Below are 25,744 nucleotides of genomic sequence, written 5' to 3' on the forward strand. Positions count from 1 at the left end.
ATAAATGTTAATAATTCTCGTACAAGACGATCCCCAGGTAGCCAGTTGACATAACTTGTCATTTTGACGTCAAAATGACAAGTGACATCCCTGAATTCCCGCGATTTTGCCATCGATGCTCGGTTAGCCGACAAGATAGATATCTCGCGCAATTCACACATGAGATCTATACATCCAAGAATCAAAGCGCTAGCTAACTTGAAATTACTTCTTGCGATAATTGCTTCTTTAAACGGTGCTCTTATTCGGACACATCTCGTATCATCGCATTGAGTCTCTCGTCGCTTCGAGTATAATTTGTTGTTTCTAGGTTGAAAACGCGAAATAATACACGAAATAATGAATCGAGTGCTTTAACTAGCACTTATCGGTGATTTATTACTGCTACTAGTTTATATATATTTTTCAGAATTTATAAATGAAAATACATGTGCGACATTGAACTTTTCATTATTTTCGGATGATTGTGTCTCGATTAACTCGGTTGCGTTTATTGTACGTTGTCGATGTTAAAATGTATAATTTTCAAGTGTTTCGTTTATTAACGGAAATACATAATCATCAACTTTTTCTTTTATTAACAGAATCATACAAATGCTGGCCAGAATGCAGAACTTTGAGTCGAATTTTATCGCAATGCGTTTAATTGAAGAGTTGAATATCATTTAATCTTATCCGTGCTTAATTATATATTGTAATATTTACTTATTGATAGTTTAAATTTGTACATCGGCGATGTCTGTAGATTAAAATTCATACCATCGGATAAATTTACAAAGAATACCGAGTACAAATAGTAACTTCGTGTAATCGTATATTTTTCTGTTTCCTTTCCTGTCGCGTGTCATTAACACCGAGGTTTTATACAAAGTGCCACGAAGTCTCGATCTTCCCACGAGGTTTGGTCAATCATGTCACGAGATTTGGGCAATCATGCCACGTAAGTACGCATTAGATATGAGATTGATTATGAGAAATTAAATAATTCCTTTTTACATTTGATAGAAAATTCGGCAATACTAAAGGAGATTATTATATATTTCTTATCTTGGTATGTTTCATCTCTTCTTTTCGTACATATAAAAAATTTATTTCATGTTCGCAACTTTTTATGTTATCTGTTTTATTTACTTTTCTGTCAGTCTACTTACACTTGCCTTACGCCCCGATCTTCATTTTCGCCAGAGTCTTGCAATATCAGCGTTTATTACATATGTTTATGTTCACCCCTTAGGGGTGTTCCAAGATGTACCAGGATGTATCAAGGGTGTAACAAGAAACCTGTCATGAGTACGCATGCGCGGCTAGGAATCTTGTTACATCCACATTTTACAGCCGAGTATTGGCTGTCAAGTGAAAAGGTCAGTTGCCGGAGTATTTAAAAAATGTACTGAAATGATGCAGACTGTTTTTTTTCATCCAGATAAAAAATAAGATTTTGTCCAGGAGCCTTAAAGTTAAGCAACATTGGTGAAACGGAGTCTAATTAATAGTTAAACTTATACGAAACGAATTACGGAACATTTGGCTTAAGAATTTATATATGAAAAGAGGAAGTTTCATTTATATAGATTACACCGAGAAGCTCGATAAGAATCGTTTAATTGTTTAATAATATGCAAAGGAAAATAAAAGATGAACGTGCATCGGTTTCATTGCATATCGTTTATTATTTCCTGGTTTAAATTAGAGAATATAACTTATTCATGTACACGTGCGCTACAATGATTACTTGGTATCTTAATTTTCACGACAGTCGGGGGGAGGAGAAAATGTCACACGAGAGGTTTCAAACGGACTCGTTTTCGCTTCGATAAATACAACTTTCCTTCGTTCGCCTACAGCATACGTATGCGCAAAGAAGCCTTAATTAACGTGTCTGCGCGTTATGTGTCTATCGCAGGATATTTGTAAATTCGGTCCGCCCGCAGAGGGGGAGAGACCTGGGTCTTTTCTCTACGCGACCGCAGAAAGCGACGCGTTTTTGCAAAGGGACTGGACCTCTTCTTTATGGACGGGGAGTGAATCTGCGAAACATCCTACGACAGAGACATGCGCCGGGACGAGATCAAGAACGATGTTGTTGGACGTTATTCCCAACCTCGGTTTCGGACTTGGCTAAAACGTGTTACAGCCATGTACAATCGTCTCCGTTATAAAATAATAAATATCATATATTTACGCATATATGTGTGTATGTGTGTGTGCGCGCGCGCGCGCGCGTGTGTGTGTGTGTGTGTATGTGAAGAGGGGAAGGAGGAGATCGAGGAGAAAATGTGATGTAGAGACGGGTACGAGACTGCGTAAAAGCACAAACGAACAACAAGATGGGGTGGACAGAGGGGACGTGAAGGAATAGGAAATACAAATCGCTTCCCTTTGGCCTAGTTAAATCTGTTGTCTAACTCCCATCTCTAATCTAATCTAATCTAAGTACCTATCTACGCCGATAGTCAAGTTAATCATTTGGTATAATTGCATCCGCGAAAGATAACGGCTATCTATATACACTAAAGGATTCATAACACACAACGACGAGTTACCGATCTAATTGATCGGTAGTGATATATAAACTTCACTATATATTGCTCCGCGCGCTTTCACGTGTCGTTCTGTCGTCACGTGTGAAGACCCGCGTCTCGTCTCGTCGAAAAGAACAGTAGGACAATAATCGATTGGTATTACGTAGCTATTCGCGATCCCTGAACGAGCAAGTTCCCGTCGCACCGACGCGCGAGATCAATCCCGAGATCCCCGCGCGAAGTCGCGGTCAGCGGAAACGGTGCCGCGAAACACCCCGAGTCCAGAACGCGCCGCGTTCGCCAAGTATATCATGGCGACCTAACGACTAATGTGTGCTAGTCACATTCACACCCTAAATTAAGTTTCTTTTCTCACTCTCGTAGAAGTACATGACTAACAATAAATAAGATTCTAGTGCGTATGGCTAACTTAGAATAATTCATTGCGTAAAATGAATTTATCTTTGGATTTAAATGCAGTGTCGGCCTTGTCCGCGTCGCGAAGAACTCGTGTCCAGCTTCCTCTCTTGCGGGAAGGGAGTCTGGTTCTCTTTTCTCGGTTTTTTTTCCCCCGTTTTTCCTTGGCTCCTCGCACGAATACCGCATCGAATATAATATTATGAATGAGATTGTTGAGGAATATCGCGCGTCGCGATCGCACGTCTAATACTGCGCGTGAAACATATGAATACAAACGGAACATATACGCGTGTTATCTCCCGATAATGCATATTTCATGACGTCGCTGATAACAATGCATTTGATAACTACTCTTAACGCGCCCGCGAAATCATGATGCATCTGCGAACAATATGGTCGTAATCACATCAAATCTTATATATATATATATATATAAGATATATATATACTCAGATTGTTACAATCCCTGGAGGATAAATATGTACACACACAGTACAAAGGGGAGTTGACGAAGAACGCGTTGCTCGCAACGAAGGCTCGAGGTGTTACGAAGTAATTTATGTCAGAAGCGTGAATGATTTGGATGCGTTGATAAAAGAGGAAGATGCACCATGTTACGTAACTGTTTTGTTTAATCGTGTCTGATCGAACCGAATGGAGCGTGCAGCGCGTATATTCTTTCAATGATCAAGGAAATGTACGTCATGATAGCAAATAATGCTTCGCCGCAGCGATATCTATGCAAGAAATAGGCGAATCGCGAAATGAATCGAAAGGAATTTGGTGAAACTGCACCCCTAAATTTCTTTAAAGTCAAGGAGTGACTTTGGAGGGCTTCCTCTTTTTACTACTTTGTATATTGAAAAGTATCGTACAAGATTAAAATTGTAAAAGAAGGATCTAAAGATTTAACTGATACTTCAATGTACAACCTTGTACATTGAAAAGTATCGTACAAAAATTAAGAAGGATCTAAAGGTTCAACTCAGAACGTTAGTTGAAAGTTAAACTAAAAACTGATTTGCGTTAATGTCCTGTCGACTCATTTGCATCACCTACTTTCCGCGATATAAGCAAACTCGTTGACACAATCTCTGTGTGTGTTCTCGTTGAGAATCGAGAAAATGTCATATCGACATATAATGACATTCCGGCTACTGCTCGCATGATATATTTGATTTCATCAGATAAACGTTGAAACGCTACGGTGTTTTATACGAACACGTGCACACAAATCGATAAGGAGTATAAGGCACGATCGTGAACCTTAGACGGAGAATCGAAGAATTCGACGAATAATGTAAAGGTATCCTCTGTGGTCTCTCTTTCCCTCACAAACGAATAGGAGAAAGTGGCATGCGATCAGACGATACCCTCGATTCTCTGGTGATCTTTCGTACGACACAATATGACACAAGGGCGGAAACTACAACTCCGCTTGTTTGTCTATTCTTAATATGCCAATACTAGTCGATTAATACGAATTAACACCTCGAATACAGTTCTATACTCGACGTTCAACTACTCCCAATCCGAGCTACGAGTGTTGACGCGATTTGTGTGTCTGATCGCGCTCCGCCTCTCTCCGGCTCTCTTCTACCAGATTGATTGCCTGATCACTCGCTGTGGTTGACCCCCAACAACTTGGCCGCGTCGTCCGCCGAGCTCAGAAGAACCTTGTCGAGCAAACCTTTCTCGCGTATCCCCAACAAGTTGGAGATCAGGTCGTTGTCCCCGCTCTCGCTGGGTACCTCCGCGGGCGGCGGGGGAGAAGGTAAAGGGGCGGCAGCGGCACCCTGGGGACCGTCGTTTGCCATTCTGCCGGTGAGAGTGGCCATGTTGTCATAGTGAGTGTACCGCATCAGAGCGCAGGGCGCCGCGTCCGCCGTCGCGACTGCCGCGACGGTCGGCAGGGAGATTCTGTCCTGGGTGCGGGGCCTGCTGGTGTTGGTGGAGATCGGCGAGTGCTGCTGACTCCTGGGGGTTATCGTCGGCGGTTGCGCGGGCGAGTTCTCCTCGTCGCCGCTGTTGCCTACGTACATGGCGGATTCCATCGACTCGTGCTTCTTGCGGTGGCGCAGCATGCTGTGCTTGAGCGTGAATTTCCTGGTGCAGATGTCGCATTCGAAGGGCCTCTCGCCCGTGTGGGTCCTCATGTGACGCCGGAGATCCTCCGCGGACCAGAATCGTCTCATGCAGAAAGCGCACACAACCTGAGGAGAGAGAAGAGAATTTGGTTACTCCGATCGTATCGCAATCGAGCGACGTAAACTAGCGAAAGCTTCAACGAAACGAAAGGTTCGATATTCTTACTTATTTATTTTTTTACGCAAACCACCGATATGCATGATCCAATCATTTTACAATTCCCTTATACCTTATTACCTTTCTGTTGCTGTAGTCGGGAAAACGGCCCTTCTTCTCCTCGCCGTCGCTGGGATGCTGCTGCGACGCTAATATCTGGTCTTCGGTAGCGTCTATATTCACAGATGCCATGTCGAGGGCGCCCTTGGCCTTCAGAATCTCGTACGCGCGCTTGTGATTCATCTTGATATGGTCCAAGCAGTCCTGGCGTTCCGAGAAGCCGCTGTCGCACTGATAACATTTGAAGGGCACATCGCCGGGACTCGGCGACAATCTCGGTGATTTGCGCGACCTGGTGGCGTCGTTTATCGAGGGTGACGCGTTAGAAGTCGGCTTCGCGACTGCAGCGATGGACGGTGTGCTCTCCATGTTGTCGGACATGCTCGACGAGCGGCTCTCGTAATCGCTCTGGTCGTTTTGCGTGGCGCACTGCGGCGGGCTGTTCTGCTGATCGCTGGATTCGGACCTGGACGCCATTTTGCGGTGCTTGCTCGACCGGTGCTTCTTCAGATTGCCCAACGTGGCGAACGTCGAGCTCGGGCACTGATGGCATTTGAACGGCCTCTCGGGCACGTTCCTCATGGGGAACGCGTTGCTGCCGTTGCTGCTGCTGCTGCTGCTGGCGACCGCCTGGACATCCGGCGAAGATGAGTTCCTGGCGCGGCGCATCTTGTTCGCCTTCGCCTTATGCTTCCTCAGCAGGTGGCGGTCGCAATTGGACTTGGTGGTGAAGTGATGCGAGCAGTGGATGCACTGATACGGCTTCTGGCCGGTGTGGGTGAGGATGTGTCGTCTCAGCGACGAGCTCCACGGGAACTGACGCTGGCAGTACGGGCATATGACGCGGTTGGGCGCCATCGAGTACGCGGACTTCTTCTTCTTCTTCTTCTTCTTGTTCAGCGTGGAATCGGTCCCCGAGTTCAGTGAGTTCATAGAGTCTGACTTCTCGCTACCGGAATTGTTGCCGCTGGTCGACGCAACGGGGCCCTCCTCGTCGCTCAGGTATTGCGGCTGAAATTGCTGATACTGTTGAGACGCATTGTCCAGAAGCTTCGAGACACTCGCGAGATCGGGCGTCCCGTCCTCGAGTTTACCTTGCTCCCTCTCGGTAGGCTCGGCCATGGTCGTTTCTTCAGCGCTCATTGACTTGCCTTCAACAGTCGTGGATTCTTCCGGTTGGGCGTCGTCGACGTTACTTCGAGTGGTTTGCTCGTCGGGGATCTCCTCCGAGGTTTCCTCCGCGGGCTCGGCCACTTCTTTCTTTATGACGACATCTTTGACACCATCGCTGCTTTCCAACTGGTCTCTCAGTAAGCTCGTGCTGGACTCGCGCTGAGCTGGCGGCTCCTGAGCCTCTCGATCGGCCGACTCCTCGTCTATCACCATCTCGTCGTCCGAATCGTTGTCATCCATTTTGTTGACCTTCAGTTGTTGCGCCAGAATCGCGTACTTCACCTGGTCCGAGATGGGATGCGTGCCGTAGTCCGTCGACGTCACCACCGGCGCGTCGACGTGCGGAAGAATACTCGAATACGATTGAGCCACCTGCGAGGTCGACGGGCCAGTATTCTGTACCATCGTCGGATGACTCGCGGGTGGTCTGCCTCTAGTCGAGTGTCCGCCACGGGGTCTTTGGCTCCAATATTGTGGATGCTGTTGCTTGATGTGTCGTTCCATGTTGCTCCTCAACGTGAATCTCGCCGTACAGTGCTCGCAGGTGAAAGGTCTCTCGGTTCGGTATCTGCGCTGCTTCTGCTTGGGGATCAGCACTCCGTTCTTCAGCACCATCTTCACGGGATCATTCGACGGGATACTGTCTGTCTTCTCGCGGCTCGGCACGGCCTGGCTGGCCATCTGCGCGCCCATCAGATTCGCGTAGGCATTCTGTTCGCTCGGGGTTGGCGGGGCGTCCCTCGATTGCGAGTACGCCGTGTAACTGGTGCTGGGCAGTGACGGATCAACCGAGAGTGTGCCGCCGCCGGTTAACTGCAAACCTCTAACCAGCTCTTTCTGCAGCCTGCCCTTCGCGGCTAAATCCTGGCCGAACATGTGAGGACTGAGGAAATACGGCGATATCATACCAGCGCCAGTTAATGTGCCGAAGTTGCGATAGATGGTATTCGCGTAAAGAGTCTCCAGTGATGTTGTCGGTGAGTTCTCGCGTACTCTGTTAAGCAGGGCCTGGGTCAACAGCAGCGTTGGATTCGTGGCATACAATTCCTGTTGATTGTTCTTGAATCGCTTCTCCTCCTGTAAGCTGGAATCCTCGCTTTCTTTCTTTCGCTTTCTGCTCAAGTCCAACACATCCATGGACAGATCCAACGGGCCGTCCTCGCCCGAGCTCAAGCCGGAGCTTGTCGAGGGCTTCGTCAGGTTTATCGGACTAGCTTGAATTCTTTGGTGGGTATCTGTTTTGGTATCACTGACTAGAGACACGCTGCCGTCCGACGATCCCGACTCGACGTCGTCATCGATCTTGGAGTAATTAGATTTCACAATCAGATCGTGGGACACATTTGCTTCGTCGGCGTTTCTTTTTACGAGATTGAGAGCCTTCGCTCTAGCGAACGTGTCCGACTTCTCGTAGTGATTCATCAGCATCTCGGCGCGGACGCTCGACGGCCCGGGGTTACAATCCATCGTTATGGACGGATAATGTATCTGTTGTTGTTGAGGAATCTCCTCGCGTTCGTTCGGGTAAATAAGCGTCTTCCGTACGTCTTCCCTCACGACTCTGGGCGAGCCCCTTTCGACATTTTCGTTCGTCGAATCCTCGCTCGGATGATAGATGAGCGCGTTCTTAACGTCCTCCTTGCTGATCATCCCGTGACGATTCTTCACGTGCCTCTCGCAATTTGCTTTGGTAGTGAACGCATAATTGCAGAGTGAGCACTCAAACGGACGGTCGCCGTTGTGCGATCTCAGATGCTTCATCAGTGCCCCCTTGTCGGCGCTGGTGTACGGGCACATATTGCACGGATACGACATACCCGGTTCCACGTTCATATGCGCGCGATTGTGCCCCTTCAGCGCCCGCAGATTGGGGAATACGGATGTGCATAATCTGCATGGGAACTCGCCCTTCAGCTTCATTTTCCGAAATTCCGCAGTGAAGGCGTCCTGCGCCTCCTCTTCGTTGTACTCGGACGAACAGGTGCCCGAGGAGCCTGAAGAACCAACGTTCGGATTGAACTTGATGCTGTTCTCGGGCGTGCTCGCGTCCGACCGAGGAAAGGTCTGCAGACCATTCAGACTGACAGACAGGATGCTCGGGATATCCGCTAGATCCTTGGTCTCTTTCGGCTCCCTCAACTCGCTCGGTTCCCGCGGCTCCTTCATCTCGTGTGCCAAGGACTTGTTCTGCAGATCCAGCACAGCGAAGAAGATCTCACGCTTCGTCTTGGGGTCGTCGGGCTGCGGACTGGGATCATCCAGCTCCGCTTCGAGATTATTGTTGGTGCTGATGTCGTTGTTGTTGTTGTTGTCGTTGCTGTTTCTCTTGTTCTTGTAAGGACCCTTGCATTCCTTCTCGTGAGCCAGCTGGGCTTGCCTGCAGGGGAACGCGTGCAGGCACTTCATGCACTGGAACCTGTTGGCCTCGCCGGAGGCCGGCCGGTGCAGCTCACGCTCGCACATCGCCCGAGCGATCGTCGGAAACTTGATGGACGAGAAGTCGATGAACGTCAGATCCCTGAATCCGTCCACGGTGTTGTTGCGCAGGCTGCGGCTGTTGTTGCCCTCCGGATTCTTCTTGTAGTGTCTCATCGAACGATGGTGATTCAGCGCGCGATGATTCTTGAACGATTGGTTGCAGGTCTCGCACGTGGCCGGCGAGCCTGGATGCACGCGCTCCATGTGGGACTCCAGGATCGCGCTGGTCGCGAAATCCTGACTGCAGATCGAGCAGCCGAAGGCCTTCTGCTCGTCCTCCGGCCGACACCTGATTGTCATCTTGGTGTTGTTCAGGAGTATCTTGTGTCTCCTCTGATCCTCCATGTCGCTTACTTCCTCGTCCGGGCACTTCCGCTTGTTCGCGCGGTTGCTGCTGGGCGACGGTTGCTGTTGACCATCGATCAAGTCTGGCGAGCTGCGCCTGGCTATCTCGTTGTTATTGTACTCGTCCTGGCTCGTCGTCGCCGGTCTTTCCGAGCTGCTGCTGCCCTCGGAGTCCGTGCAGCTGTTCGGCGACACCATCCGATGGGTGCACCTCACGTGCCGATTCATGTTGCCGTTCGTCGTGAACGACATGTCGCAGTACTTGCACTTGAACGGCCGCTCGCCCGAATGCACCAGCACGTGCCGGTCCAGCGAGCTCGCCGAGCTAAGCACCTTATTGCATACGCCGCAGCTGTAGTCCTCCTCGCCGCTGCAGTCCGTGCTGCGAGGTGAATTGTGGCCACGCAGATGATTCGTCAGTTCGTGGGAACTGGAAAATACCGACGGACACGTGGGGCATGGATGCGCGCCGTTCTCCGACAGCTCAACCTACATTTTCGGGGAAAAATATGCTATATTAAAAATACACATGCAGCAGACTATCACGTATAACCGCAGTTTCGTTGTGAACGATCGTGAAAAATATTTTCATTCGATATAATTCATCTTTTAATTCTGACAAAGCTAACTGATAACAAAAAGTCCGTTTTAAGTCCGAAAGTATATCGCGTGGTTCGCTAAGGGCCAGTTTCACAAACGTTGGTTAACTGTTAACCAGAATTCAGTCAACGCTCTATCTTTTTCTATCTTGTTCTCTAAGAAGAGACAGAGGATCAGTTAACTTCGGTTAGCAGTTAACCGACGTTTGTGAAACTGGCCCTAAGTAAAGAATATACAGAAATTAATTCACGCGTAAAAAATTACAAAAAGTCCAGCCTGATTGTTCATTGGCACTTGCTATTTACTTGATTGTTTATCTTACGGTCGTTGCTTCACTTTATATGATTAACTAGTAGTGAGTTAACGAGTCGTTCGCAATAATTTAACTGATTTTACTAAACTTCATTAAAAATGGTGGAGTTTTTCCAATTAAAATTCTAAAGTTTATTAGCGATGTATCAAATTCTGTCTTATAAACTTTGTGCATATCGAATAGATATATGCGTATACTTACACTTGACGATGGTGATGCAGCATCAATTTGTGTTTCATTTTCCTGTTCCTGGTCTGGTCCGTTCTCAGGTCCAGTCACTGTAACACATAAAATATAACAGTTTAAAGTAAATCGAAAACGTTGCACGTAAAACAATTACGCATATAATTGAGCACGTATGATATGAAAAACAAGTTTCCAGTAAATATGAATTCACTTTTATTAAAATGGTCGATTGCAAATATTTAAACGTGAGTCGTTGAGGAAACCGAGCTTTACGTTGTGATTTCTCACTCGTTCCTCAGACGGATTTCAGGAAGACCGGAAAAACCCGCAGAGCGAGCGCGACCTCTCTGGACCACAAATCTGCTGACGAAACAGGAAAACCGAGACGCTTCGGATATAACGAAAGAGCAGTGAATTTATAAGCTCACGCGAAAGATACAGAAACAGAACTTGCGTGGCACATAAAATTATCGCAAGAACACGCAGTTCTCATCAATTAATTTATATTGCGGTTGCGTATAATCGACTACAGTGTCTTCAATTCGTCGTTTATCTCCGTTTCGTTTATCTTCGTTTTCTCGAAGTGATGCAGTAACCTGCGCTGACTTGTGCAAATAAAGGCCTCGGGGAAAAAACGTATGCAGCATACAATAGGCATATATAGGCATAAAGAAAGTGTCGCCACAGCCCCGAAGAGTCTTTTCTTAGATCGCGAACATATGCAACGGCATAAATTATGGAATCGCAATTTTTCGAAAAGATTTACCGAAGGAAGTAACGACGAGTGGCCCACGAGATATTGTTTTCGGGTCGCAACGTCCCGCTGCTACCGGGAACGGCACAATTCAACTTTATTCCGCGGTATAGTGATAACATGTGTGCCGGAATGTGTATCACGCTAACTGATGCGCGCTGGTCTTAAAACCGCGGATAAACAGGAGCTACCACCGGATCCGCCGGTGTTGCGTCTTCGGTTTAGCCGTGCTGGGTAAAGAACTGTGTCAGCGACACAGGACAGGACATAAATCTGACTAAGTATTCCGGAAGCTGATACCCAGGCCGAACCGCAGATGGAACCGGGACAATAACACTTATCAACGTTCTCGCCCGACGTTCTAACCGCACACCGATGTCTCCATTCTATTTACACGCGTTTGGCGAACGTAGCGAGCATCTTGAGAGGCCAGCGATCAGGCTGAGGCTTAGAATGCGCGGTGGAGTAAAGTCGGGGAGGAAACATTTTAATTGTTCTTATTATTCGTCAACGCGAGAAGAGAGTGGTCAGAGTAGGCTTAAGATCTCGAAGGCAGAATCCTTATTTGGGACACGCAATGGACTGTGAGAATCTGCGACTAATTGCGCAGAATATTTCTCGATCAGTCGCTTCAACGTACATATATTTGTCGATTTCTGGAGGACTGGAATTTAACTGTTATTTAATTTTTTTTGTAAAACGATATTATTTATGATATAGCACAACAGAATGGAACGAGACTGTGGCAAGATAATTGGAGATTATTTTACAATAAGATAATCGAACAATAATAAAATCGAATCGTTTTTTTTATATTTAATCCGTTACACCGATAGCAAAATATTCCGTTAAATCCTAAAATAATCAAGAATCGATTTTGTGATTTTAATAAATCGCTTTGTGATCGTGTTTTACAGCCATAAAACTTCTCAGTACTTAGAAAGTTTAAATTATATCCTTTGCAAGTGTATCGTTTTGGGAAATTGCAGTTCCTTGAAGCTTCGACAAATTTCCTATTAGTGGTGAGTATTTCCGACGCTACATATAGATATTTTTATATTAATTGTCTGATAAATCTTATCAGTCGAATTAACCCAGACATTAATTAACCATGTTCAATGGACATCTTCAAGGATATCTTCAAGACTTCCTGAGAAGGACACCTGAAACGTTGCCTTTTATAAGACAAACATTTTTGGAGCATGTACATCAATTTACATTCAATCAATTGTACCATTATTGACTAAGACACATAACATAGTTCAGGATGTAATACAAGTTTTAAAAATATTTATTGTCAGTTAATTTGGAACTCCGATATTTCCGCGTCACAATGATCGCGTCACACAATTGAGCTGTTTGGAAACGCTGATAAGAGGAAAACTACGAGACAAAAACTGGAGCTATCTGATAAATCGGTATATTAATGATTTAATACTTACAATTAGAGGAAAGTCCCCTATTATGATTATAGGCTCCTAACATGAGATAGCGGAGTTTCTGCTAAATTAATAGGCATCATCGGTTGGTTCCACCATGAATTTATTGCCCTTGGAGTGAGATCTGTTTAGTGAAAAATTAATTGTTAGATCGTGTAATCGTTGCAAAAAGAGATTTGTGATTGAATTTGAACGTTGACAACCTACTATCTCACATTAGAATCCAATCTCACAATGTATAAACATTAAATCATTTGTATACCGATTTATATGCAATTAGCTCCTATCTATCCTTCCTATATTTCTTCTTTCGTACTACAATATTATTACATTTTATTTTACAATATCTTACAATATATCTCAAAGTTGTCCAGAATAAAACATTTTGTTATATGATGTCTAAATCGGGATATAAAACAGCTTAAAGATATGACATTCTTAGAGATATTGAGAGAGATAGAGAGGAAGGGGAGAGAACAATGCCTCAGTTTCAAAGATGTATCTCGAGAGCACTGACTCACGCGTTCCGTGATTTTCCAAGAAAATTTTAAGGAAAAGAAGAAAGAAAAAAGGTAGGGAGGGAAGAGGAGGAGGAGGAGGAGAGAGAGAGAGAGAGAGACGAAATTATCTTATGAAATATAACGAGTCAATTCGATATGAAGTGTTAATTTCAATATTAAAGCTGTTTTCCTTTTAGAGAACACAGTTGACACCTTTGACCCAAATCGACACACGTCGCTTGCCATTTTAGCTTTGGTTCAAACTCAATCGATACTCTTCGACTCTGCTCGGGCAGAGAGCTGGAGTGTGTTCTTGACCGAAGAATGCATCCGCTCCCAGGGTTTTGAAAGAAACGTTTCTTTTTCAATAGAATCTTTTTTCTTTACCATTTGACTGTGGCAGACTGTGCACGAGTGTGTTAACCTGTGTCGATTTGCGGCTTCTGAGAGGAAAGCAACCGAAATTGATTCACATTTCTTCACATTTTATATGAAATCCTGATTCACCAAGAAATATCGAAAGTAGCAAGTTTTCGTAGCAAACTTGTGATGAAGCTAAATGTCGCTGGTTGTTTCTTTCTGACGAACGATCATAAGATTGTGATAAGAAAGATTGAGCGATATACAAAGCGATATACATCTTACTGAATTACAACTTACTGAATCACAACTTTAATAGATTAAGGACGGGCTTCAAATAAAAGGAGAGAATGTCAAGAGATAGGTCTAAGAAAACTTTCTTAATTTGTTTCTCAAACTTATTTAGGCTTTAAATCGAATCTTACAGAAGTAATTCTTTCAGAAAGATGTCCCCGTGTTGTTTTTAAATTAATAAATAAATATAAAATTTTCAAAATTACTAAGGGAGGCAGTGAATATATAAAATCAATCAGCGAATTATCACTGGAAACAAATAATAATGGAGTGCTTGTTAACAAATAAATGACTGTGCAAAACATACAAAAATGTATGTGTGCATTTCATGCTATATCACATTAGATACAGCACCGACACCTTTGATACTCGAAGGACAAGCAATTTGCGATCCTGCATTCGCGCGCTTCCCGGAATTATCTCGCTATTTATGCGTAATCTTGCAATAGCGCGTTAATTGTTTGTAACAGGGAACAGATAGAATTGCGTTCACACGCTAGGATCTCAATTGAAACATTTATATGAATTTTTACGGGCCGATGTTTCAGTTCCATCAGTTTAACGTCATTGTCGCGATCGCTCCAATTATGTTGAAAAACTATACTATGTTGAGAGAAATGTGTTATGTACCGCAAGGCATATCAGAAATATCATAATTTATGATTCGTGACGCCGCACTTGAATCCCCTTAATATCGCGTTACACGTGTTACTCGCCGATCGAACGGCTACATAACTGGACGTCGCGTGGTCCCAAACCTGTTCGACGGCCGCCCATACAGCGTACCTGTCGGCAGGTGCACTTAATTCATGCGCGTAAATCACGCGCGCGCGTGCTGGTCAAGTGTGGAGAAACGAGTCCGATCAACTTCGTCCTGCGGTTTGACGCGTGCCCGATCGTTAATGACTCCTTCACCTCTCCTAACCGGTCCTAACTACTTTTAATTGAGCCGCTACTAAAGTACGCGCGCGCGTGCGTCTATCATTATTTCTTTTTATATCATCAGCGTTTCGGTAACTCTGTCAATTAAACTGTAACCACGCGTGATGTAAGCCTGAGGGCGATACGGATCGCTTCCCTAATCTTCAAATATTGACTGTACACTGACAGGAAAAAATTATTGCAGTTACCACAATCTCGCTACAATTTATAGTCGTTGTAGCAGCCGAACACATTTTTATAATTTTTCCGATTGCGTAAGCTATGGTGGACCCAACAATGTATTATTGTTCTCATAGACACAATATTGGTCCATGCAACTTACGATATGGTTGTCATAAACCAAAACGAGCTTTTAATTTGGTAAGGCGTGCCATAAATATTGCAATAACAATTACAAGTAAAATTTCAAATAGCTATATGTAATAGTAATAATTGTATTTATATTGGAAGTAATAATTCCCCGCTTTTTATTGTATACAACGTACATTGCTTTCACTGTGTTCAGTTGTTACACCACTTTGCATTCATAAAGAATAGTACAAAAAAGCATCTTTCGAAGAAAAGATAAGTATTCGTATACGAATGTATAAACTTATTCGTATTTATGCGGTTTTCTTCTTACGAGAAAGTCTTATACCGCGCGTCCCTCTAGTGAGGACATTCCGAACTACTTCACTTTTGTTTACCGTGTGATTAGTAAGGTGGATGATAAAAATGTAGTTAACTTTACTATTATTGTGATTGTATTTACTATAGGAAAATAATTAACTAATTTACTATTTATTGCCTGGATATTTTAACAGAATAATAGTTGGAAGTTTATATTTTATAGAAAATTTGTATCTAGTTGGCATCACTGTGTCTACATGGCTGCTATTACTAATATTATAGTAATAATTACTATAAAAATAATATTCCTGACTATAAGTATTTTACTATGCAATTTTAGTTTCAAATACTACATATTTTTTTATCAGTGTACATAGGAATTTATTCAATTTAACCAACAACGACGACCATCGCCATTGTATTGAGGCGGCACACAAGGAATCCCGCACTGAGTTTTTTTTCATATTGCATTCCGATTTTATTATCACGTTGAAGTTGTCAGCGATATTTATTGATGTTCTCTGTTTTAATATTCCTGATTTTATAATTACGTACAAGATATCAGCGGCATTAATTCATTTTCTTCGTTTCTATAATATTGTACACTGACGACGACCAGAGTAAAGGTTGAAATGTCTGTCATTAAACAATTTAACAAGTTACACATATATTTATGTTTTTATTTAGGCACTGACGTCCAGCGTTGTTCGTTCAGCTCATTACGTGCATTATTTATTTTTACAAATTTGAAGGAATAAAGGACTAAGAGCCGTGTCAGGGTGTTAGTGTCTAAATGTTTTATAATTCAAATTTATTACCAGCCAGGGTGAGGTAATATTTTTCGCAATAAATTTAAAGTATGAAACATTTAGACACTAACACCCTGTCACGACTCTTGGTCCTTTATTCCTTCAAATTTGTGTTTGTCACATTCGAGCCATACGAATTTTTATTAGTTAATTTTTATATTTACGAACATTGAACTTTTCATGATTTTACTATATCGCGTTCTTGTGAGAAAGTAGTACACTGAGAAAAATGTCCGATTAAATATAATCGGATAATCCAATTATACATATAATAACAAACGGATATACCCAATTAAATTGTATATCCGATGAAAAATATGATCGGTTCGTCAACCAAGTTTCATTAGTAACTGCATTTTATCGGATAAATTTCATCGTGTCCACAATTTAATCGGAAAACGTGATCGGAAAAATTAACCATCGAAAATACTATTTAATCGGTTAATCCGATGGAAATTTTTCTCAGTGTAGTAGTTTCCGATTTGTAAACCCAAATTTGTAAATGGGTAAAAAACTATAGGAAAGATCAACTTTATAATTGCTAGCGAATACTTTTGTGATACTTCAAGCTTTTGTAACACGTTGCGATATTAACAATTGAAAATTGCGGCGTTTATCGATAGAATATTCTTTACAATGTTAAATTTAATCATCTAATGTCAGGGATGCTAGACCATACGACGAGACCGCATAGCTAAGAGAATGTCGCTCGAATCAATGACGAGAAACGCATCGCAAGAATAGAAATCGGTTTCCTTGGTTCATGGAACGTCGTAACGATTAGTCTCCCGTCACATCGCGATCGTTAGAAATGGAAAGCACGAGGAGGGAAAGATTTCCAATTGCGAAACTTGATACCAAATTTCACCGAGGCAATTCCTCCGACGTGTTTGAGAAATATTCAGAAGATTGAGTATAATTTAATAATACAGATGACAAGAAAGAGATGACGAAACTGAATGAAGGCGTTAATCGAGTTTATTAATAGACTGAATCGGTACAGGAAATATCTACTTATCTCCTTTCGCATTTGTATCTTTTTTTCCCCTTTTACGTCTCGCGAAAACGCATTCTGCTATTCTGTTCGATATCTCGCGAGATAATCGTATGATAATGTAAACACATCGTAACAGATTTACGTAATAAAAAAAAGGAATATAGAAGTAAAGCAAATCTTCGCGAAGATAGGATTAAACGATGGGATTAAATGCGCATTAAATTGAATAACATGTAGATAACATCACAAATATCTTACGCATGATTTTTCGCTCGGAGATGACGCAAAACTTGTTAGAAAAGCTGCGAGCCGTCATAAATGTGTGAGTAGGAAATTTGATTTTTACTCCATCGTGTTAAACTTCCGTAGAATCCTGTTGAATCTACGTTTCTCATGTATTAATATAACTGGAATATATAAAAGTTTGTTTCATGCGCGCCATTAATGGGACATCGCGTGCCTCGTGTCCTCTTTGTCGGCTCGATATTGAAAATTAGAAGAGAAAGTAGGAAACGCACGAAATATTATATAACAACAAACAGACAGCAGACAATGTCGCTAACACATACGTCGCTCCAGAACGGAGTGCTCAAAAAATTGAATAAAAAATTAAAGATCGCGAAAATGGATCGGCAGATTTTAATATTCGCGATTCACACGGGGGATACGGAGAGTTCAGCGGGATGCACGGGCGAGTCGTCGAAAGAAAACCGACGCGGGAAGGGCTAGTCCCGTAATCGTCGCGGTTTCAAGGGATTCGCGGGGACGAGCTTGGAGGACCAAGAACGCCACGCCTATATCTGCATTGCACCCTCGCGGGACCTCGCCGGGGGAACCTTGAGAGAAAAAGGGAACACTCGGGGGCGTACATGCGCACTTCCGTTCGCCAACCTGGGAACCGCCACCTACGAATCGTAGGATGCTGCGCTGAAGCAGCCTACGTCAGCTGAACAGAGAGGGAGGGGGGGGGGAGAGAGAGAGAGAGAGAGAGAGAGAGAGAGAGAGAGAGAAAGAGAGAGACCGACGTACCGCGCCGCCATTGGCCGCCTCTCATCTTTCCCGGAGCCTTTTTTATCTCCTTCCTTCCCCTCCGCCGCCACCATCACCATCCGCCACCACCATCACCACCCGCCACCACCATCACCACCTGCCACGCTTTGCCCTTCCACCGCATCGCGCGCACACTTCCCCTCCACACCCGGCTGTCACTGCCTTTATCTCGCTCGCGCTCGCCTCCCCGCCTGTCTCGCCTCCTCGTCGCGCTAATTCGGACATACCCTCCGCTGCCCCTGGCGCTATTATCTCGCTCGGACGTGCTCTCTCCGCTCCTTCTTTCCCCGTCCTCCTCCTGCCCGTCCGCTCAACTCTTTCTCTCTCCCTCCTTCGCTCCGTCTCACATTTTCTTCCTCGCCGCCGACATCCGTTCGCCGCTTCCAACGATCACGCTACGCGTTTTTCTACTCTTTGCCTTTCTTCCTGCCTGCCCCGTAGCCGCAGATAGCCGCAGACTCTCTACTGCGCGCCTCGTCCTTTTCTCCTTCCAGCCCTCTCTCCCTCCATGCCTCTTCCCACCCTATCCTCGTAACCCTACTGTCCTGTATCCCCTTTTTCACCTCCCCATCATCTCTCTCTCTCTCTCTCTCCCTCTTCCGACGGCGGCGCCTTTTTCCCTCTTCGTCAACCTTCCCTCCCACTGTCCAGTTCTCCCTCATCATCCCCGCTTCTTCCACGCTCGGATACACCCACGCACCACGCGGGAGGAACAAAGATGGCGGTCGGCTAGTGTGTGTTTCGAGAAGTCGTCTCTCTGACAACCTTGGGGTTTACCCATCCGTAACGCGGCGGAGCAACCCTTCGCTCATACCTGCGAACGACTACTCCGGTTGATGCGCGAAAATATCTTCTGTGCTCTTACTCTCTTACGCTTCTCCCTGTCCTTCTTTCCGTTTTTCTGTTGTCGATTCCATTGACGAGACTCGCGCATCGATCTACGGACGCGTTTTTCGAAGAGCGCAATGATTGTACCAAGCAATTCCTCGAAGACATTAAAGCGAGAAATTGTAGTATTTCTTGTGAAAAATGGACGTCGGTTAGAGCGAAATGTTTTCACGAACGCTAGCTTTGTCCTATCGCGCTTAAATTCTTTTCATTTTCAAGCCTAAATCAAATTTTATTAATCGAATACATTTATTCAAACCGATATGTTGAACTTCTATAAATATTCTATTCTGTCGACATTTCAGAACTGTAGCGCTAACGTTGCTTTGTGTTGATTTTAATTGATAACTGTCTAATATTCTCTTCCATTCGTTTGTGTGATGTGATGTACAATTGATAGACTTATTGAATTAATTTCTTTTAAAAAGTAAGTAAATCTGATATAATTATATATTATTATAGAGCGAAAGAGATTGGTGTTATTGATAGAATGGAAAATACTTGAAACATTAATTGGTTAAATGAAAATGAAACTCGCGAAAATGAAACGAATTGATGGTAAAAACAGCAAGATTCAAGCTAAATACAATTGACATTCATATACACAAATATATTACATATATTTTGTGCAGTTTCGGCGATTCATTTTAATTTTAAGCGATTCCTGGAGTCGTCTGACAGTTAGAGTAATCGAAACTTCGCGAGCTTCGTTCATTTCGTTGAATTCCACAAGTCTTTCGAAATGAAGATGAAGAACTGTTCATTAGACTACACGTAAACTTGAGTCTCAATTCAATTCACGATCTTACGATTTTATTACACAATTTTTAGCCGCCTCGGTTATCAATTTTATTGATATTTCTATGTTTCTGTCTTGGGGTACCGAGACGTAGGTCGAAAACTTTAAACTTAAGAAATATTTAAGGAAATATTTTACACGGACGAATATAAAGAATGAAAACCACATCTTTTATTTTCATTTCCGTGGATGGCGACGCAAACAAACAACAAACACGTCGATGTGCAATAGACAGAGAGAGAGAGAGAGAGAGAAAAACTTCCCCTCCGAAAAATGTATCGCCGCGGGTCATTAATTTCTCGATCGACCGAGGGTGAACGGTTTGAGGTGCCGCGAAGGATGTCATGCAAAGTACCCTTGTATACGTGGCCCAACCGAGTGTTTCCGCATGTACCTCGGCGCGGTTGTCATACCTACCTACCTACCGCCACATCTATAGATTGTCGCCGTAATAACCTATGCAAATCCTAGAGCGACGCCTTGAGGGGGGGGGGGGGGAGAGACTGAGGTGGCGGGAAGCGATGATAGGTGTGGTTGGCGGACGTCTAATCTTTAACCGCGGGTGGAGATCGATCATCATCCGCGTTGGGTTTTTCGCTGAGACTTCCATTCACTTCCCTCGACGGAGACCAACGGCGAAATACGATAATCCGGTGATTTCGAGCGAGGGATGGACCGTTGAATTCGCGTTTGAGCTCGAGACAGGAAGCGTTGCGAAGATACTGGAATTTCCATTCGAGGAATATTAAGCTCTCGATTTAGAGAGCGAGAGCTTTAATGCGATCTGCACGTTGTTATTGCACGTTATCGCGTATTCTTGTTGCATTATTAACAACGTATCTTGTGTCACGTGTACAAGGAGAGTTGTTTAATTCTCTCAATCTCTAATATCAATTTTCATCATTAATCCATCGTTCGGTCTCGAATCAACTTTTAGGGGTGGAAATTGGAGCGTCGCGCGAATCTTTTTTCCACTCGGTCTACAACAAAGCTCCTCACTATTTCCATCGAACGTGATAAATTGCATAGTCCTAGTTTATGGCGCCGTTCCAAGAAGGACCCGCTAACTGCTCCATATTTACCGCGCACAGAGTCAAGTCCACTGTCCTATTTTTCGCACAGAGCAAGCTCTATCTATTAATCACCGCGATACATACAAAATGAAATATTGAGCGCCAAGTTTGCCTCCGAGGCGATCGTCGCGAAGTGTCTTTCAGTAAACGTCGACGCAATTTCATTTGAGCGCCACTAATTATACCGCGATAAAATCAGTCTCCAAGTTGATATGAAAAGTAAGACTTAAAAAATGTCTAAAAACGTCTAGAGATGTATGTGTACACGTTGCAACTGACTGCGATACATCGATACTGGTCTCTTTCGCAAGGTCGTATCTCGATTTTAAACACTTTCCAGTTCTTCTGTTTGAATCTGTTTAAAACGCTCTGGTCCTAAGCGAGCAAGAGCGTTTGAGCAGAAAAACCGAGACACGACCTTGCGAGAGGGATCAGTCGATATTTGAAGCAATAAAAAATTACGGACGAGAATACGTAACCGGACCGTTCGGGCGCATTAAAATTTATTTATCCACGTAACGATTACATTTATTATCGATTTATTTTAAGCCACGCGAGCGTAATTATTTCCGCACGATCGATTTGTGCATACGTATCGGGGGTTCGTTTACAGCTTTAACTTTAACGTTCAAGTTGTCACCGAGGCGAGAGCCTTCCGGGAGTTAATAAATGCGTGCACTTTCTTGTCAAATATAAACATCGCTAATTAATCTATCTCGCTACCGAAGGGCGCCCCTTCGCTGGGGTGAAAAAGGGAGCGGTTGACTTTCCGCACCACACCCTAATCCAGGCTTCATGCTCGTATAATCCTTGTGCTCTGTCAGGAAGAACGAATCTTTTTTTTTTCTTTCTGGATAACATTCATCCGCGCGTCTAACGCGCTTGAAAGGTTATTTAACTTTAACACAAACGTATATGCACAAATTAATCCAAAGACCAACGTGGCGAAATTAGGAGCGAGTAAAAACGCACTCGTCTAGGAAATTTTTATGGCAATGAACTATCAACGCAAGTTGACACCGTTGAGTTTCCAGTCGCTTTTAGTCCGCAATTTGAAAAATTGGTTTACGACGAAGCCAATTACGGCCGATGGATTTCAGTCAATCGCGAATCCAAACGCACTTACGTAACACCGTTTTAAAAAAACAAAGTTACAAAACGTTCTGAACATATTTGCAGAATTCCGGCGCAATGTCCGGTCCAATAGAATTTAAACGCACGCCCTGTTACGATTATTCGTCCGGCAATGCAAAAAAAGTCCCCGGGGAGGATCGTAAACCTGCGCAAGAGTTTCAAGAGACCTCGCGTCCCTTTCGACCGCGGGCATTTCCACTTTTGCGGAAATCGTCGCCCTTCGAGAGATACACTTTCCGCATCTCGCGTCTTCGTCAGAATCTCATCTCGGATTATCGCCCCTTTCGGCGACATCCCGGCGCCATTTGGGAGGAAGGAAGGATCGGACGGGCTTCTCAGCCTCTCGGCACCGTGGGACAACGTGCACCCAGGGATCAAGGGGGAGGGAGGGAGGGAGGGGAGGGGGGGAAAGGTAGGTAGAAGTTCTCCCTGTCCTGCCGCTATCGACGGACCGGCTAAATATACGCACGTACGATTGGAATTTCGACACGTCACCTCGTGTCGCGACGTGTACACCCCGCTGCAACCTCTGACATTCACGCGTCCACCCCCTTTCTGCCATTATCGTCGAGAGCATCGACGAGACACGCCGCTCGCGGCGATCGATCGATCGATCGATCGACCGATCCTTCCTTCCCGGGAAAGGGAGATGCGGTCGAGCGGCGGTTAATTAGCCCAGAAAAATGTATACCCCGCCTTCCCCCGCGCCCCCCCTCGGGGCGATTTCTCAACGTTGACGGAAATGGATCGTTGGATCTTGCGCCTTCGATCGTTTCTCGGGAGCCCGAGATAAACCCGGGTATAGGCCTTAAGCCCGCGGCGATAAGCGCGAGATAAATTTTCGTTCCCCAGCGACAACGAGGCGGCCGATCCTCCTCGCGGGCGAGCACGATCGGAGGCAACGAAGGCTGCCGCGGGCGGAGAGTCGCCGAGTCTCCGCTGCCGGAGATGATCGGCGCGGCGTGTCCGAACGGAAGCACTCGCGCGCGACACCTCGTCGCTTCTGCGTCACCAATGCGATTGGTATATAATCTTGTTATCTCGGGCCTGGCGCGCGGAATCTCCTGGTTCGCGCTCGCCCCGGGCCACGAGGAGAGTGGCTGAGCGTGGCGCGACCGTGCGTGATCTCTCTCCGTGAATACGCAAAATTTCACGTGACGGTGACATGCGGCCGCGCACACGTGTGTGTAAGAGAGAGACAGAGAGAGAGAGAACGCCGCGAGCGAAGCGGAATATCGATAGGAGACTTGACCCCCGTGAAAAAAGAAAAAAAAGTCACAAAGGGTGAGATAGCTCTCTGACACACCGATTCCGCGGTCGCGGTTCCTCGCGCGGAAGAAAGGAGCGAGGATGAGTTCGCGCGACGGCGACGGCGCGGCGCGTAAAAGGCGTGAAAAGGCCGCGCGGGGAGATCGACCTGTCGGAGCCACCGCTTCTCAAACCGCTGGTTTCCGGCGAACGTACCTTTCTTCGAGTAATCCATGATGCCGGAGTCCGCGAGACGGCAGCCGCGCGAGATCACACCGCCGAGGGGGAGCAGCCGCGCTCCAGCATCCACGCGACTTGATCTTAGGCACTTTTAAACCACCAGTCCGGCCTCCGGCCGATTTCCCGCGGCGCGCACACACTCGATCCCGAAAGTTACGAGAGAGAGAGAGAGTGGGAAAGAGATCGAGAGATCCGAATTTATCCGCTGTCGCTCCGGCGATGGGAACTCGATCTTGGATCGCGCATCGCGCGAGGTACGATCCGCGAGGGAGCGCGATCACATCGCGATCATTCCGCCGCGATCGCCCTCGATCTCGCACCGACGAGAGAAAGAGAGACGGAGAGAGATAGGTAGGTGGGTAGGTAGACAGATAGATAGAGAGACCTCGCGGCGCGGACGATCGATCGAGATGTGCCCCGCACTCCGGCGGATGTGCGCTTCACCTTTCCCGATTCCGCTCGTCACCGCTCGACGCTCAGCAGCGCACTGACCCGCGTGTACCGCTCGCGGTCGACTCGACGTCTGGGGCGCGCGGTGATCCCGAAACGAGAGGAGAGGCCCTCGCAATCCCCCGGAGAGGAAGGAGCGGGGACAGGGGGGCGGGGGGTGCGGGGGCGGGGGCAGCGGCGGCGGGGTAGGAGCGCAGAGGGTGGGCGGGGGATGCGGTCCTCTCCGTCGAATGCGCGTGGTGGGGGGGCGGGGAAAGAGGCACGGCGAGAAGAGAGGACCGCGAGATCCATGAGAATGGGTCGCGACGGGCCGACTCACCGCGCAGCAGTGCCTCTTGACTCCGGGCGATTCTCTCGCGCCGGGGCCGGGGTACCGCGCATCATCCCTCCCTGCGATTGGTCCGCTCCGGCCGCTCCCCCTCCCGCGGCGCCGCTTCCCTCTCGCTCGATCACGCTCGCCCGCGCGGCTCCGTTCCTCTCCTCTCCTCTCGCGGCGCTCTTGCGGTCATCCCCACTCGCCTGGCTTCCCTCTTCGTCCTCTCTACCTGCCGCGCCGGCCTGCCGTGCCCCGCCAGCAAGCGCGCGTTCCTTCGCGGGTACATGGGCGTCCCAATGGCAATTCTTGGACGGGAAAAACGACGCGGCTCCGCTTCTTTTCTCTCTTACGGTTTTTCACCCCCCCCCCCCTTCTTATTATTCCCTCTAGATGTTCGCGCCGGTCCATGCAGGTATACGCCCGGGCACAGCGCGTTCGTTACGAGTCCTCGGGAGTATTTTACCCGGAGCATTGCCTGTGTCCAGCAGAAGTTAGCGCTTGCTAAGCGCTTTGCGCTCATTGGATTATACTTTCAGATCTGTGCTGAAATAGAGCTATTCTTCTAGATCTATCCAATCAGCATAAAGCGCTTATTAAGCGCTAACTTCTGGAGAACACAGCCAATGACACGGCTCTGCCGTTCAGTGCGAAATAAAATCGCGAGGGAAAGGTGCGCCGATTAACTTTGTTAATTAATTTGCGCTTGACTGTCCGGAAAATGGAATGTTTCGCGCGATGGCTTCGAACACTGTGCGCTTCAACCTCCCCTCGAATTTTGCGCTTCAACTACCGGCGATTCATTTCTACCATTTGTATTATAAATCTATAATTAGGTTGAGTCCCACGCGTGTGACAATAGAGGATATTTTCCTGTGGCCAGTTGTGTCGGATCACTCGACCTAATTGTTCATTAATCACTTCGAACCGTGCGCTGCAGTTTCCCTGGAATTTAGCGCTTCAACTACCGAAGATTCATTTCCACTATTTGTAAATATATGTATAATTAGGTTAAGTAATCCGAGACAACTGGCCACGGGAAAATATCCTTTATTGTCGCACGTGTGACAATTGTTAATTAATCACTTCGAACTGTGCGCTTCAAAGTCCCCTGGAATTTAGCGCTTCAACTACCGGCGATTTATTTCTACTGTTTGTAAATATACAGGGTGTACCTAAACTGGCGATAAATATTTTAATGACAAGTACTTTGTAACATTTTGAGACGAAAATTCTAATACGAAAAAGTCGAGGCTATAATAGTTTTCAAATGGGAACAGTTTAAACATCTCGAATAGCAAAGCTAGAATTTCGCGCGCTCAGGGATGGCAAAATGGTCAGTGATAAAGGTGCTTTCTTGAACCACACGTCTTTGACATTAATGAAATTAGTGTAAAAATGTATGCAAGAGTTTTATTAAAAAACTATTTCTGTTCATTTGCAA

The 25,744-nt window shown here is 45.7% G+C and overlaps 1 protein-coding gene across 4 annotated transcripts in view; it reads right to left on the minus strand.

The window, feature by feature from the left end:
• Window positions 1-1,646: 1,646 nt before the first annotated feature.
• LOC105562509 (ras-responsive element-binding protein 1) overlaps window positions 1,647-25,744 on the minus strand; it is a 139,047-nt gene continuing 114,949 nt past the window's right edge. For 2 of the 4 annotated variants that reach the window (XM_012013413.1, XM_012013412.1), the window contains exons 4-6: window positions 10,417-10,493; window positions 5,328-9,791; window positions 1,647-5,155 (exon numbers count right to left, since the gene is read on the minus strand). In XM_012013413.1, coding sequence (XP_011868803.1) covers window positions 4,559-5,155; window positions 5,328-9,791; window positions 10,417-10,493 — 5,138 coding nt within the window. In that variant the 3' untranslated portion in view covers window positions 1,647-4,558. Of the gene's footprint in view, window positions 5,156-5,319; window positions 9,792-10,416; window positions 10,494-23,513; window positions 24,059-25,744 lie in introns of those variants that run through there. The other 2 variants (XM_012013414.1, XM_012013415.1) reach the window with 2 other exon arrangements.

This window comes from Vollenhovia emeryi, unplaced genomic scaffold, assembly GCF_000949405.1.
Source record: "Vollenhovia emeryi isolate VEMERY1.0 unplaced genomic scaffold, V.emery_V1.0 DF939187.1, whole genome shotgun sequence".
In the NCBI taxonomy this organism is placed as follows: domain Eukaryota; kingdom Metazoa; phylum Arthropoda; class Insecta; order Hymenoptera; family Formicidae; genus Vollenhovia; species Vollenhovia emeryi.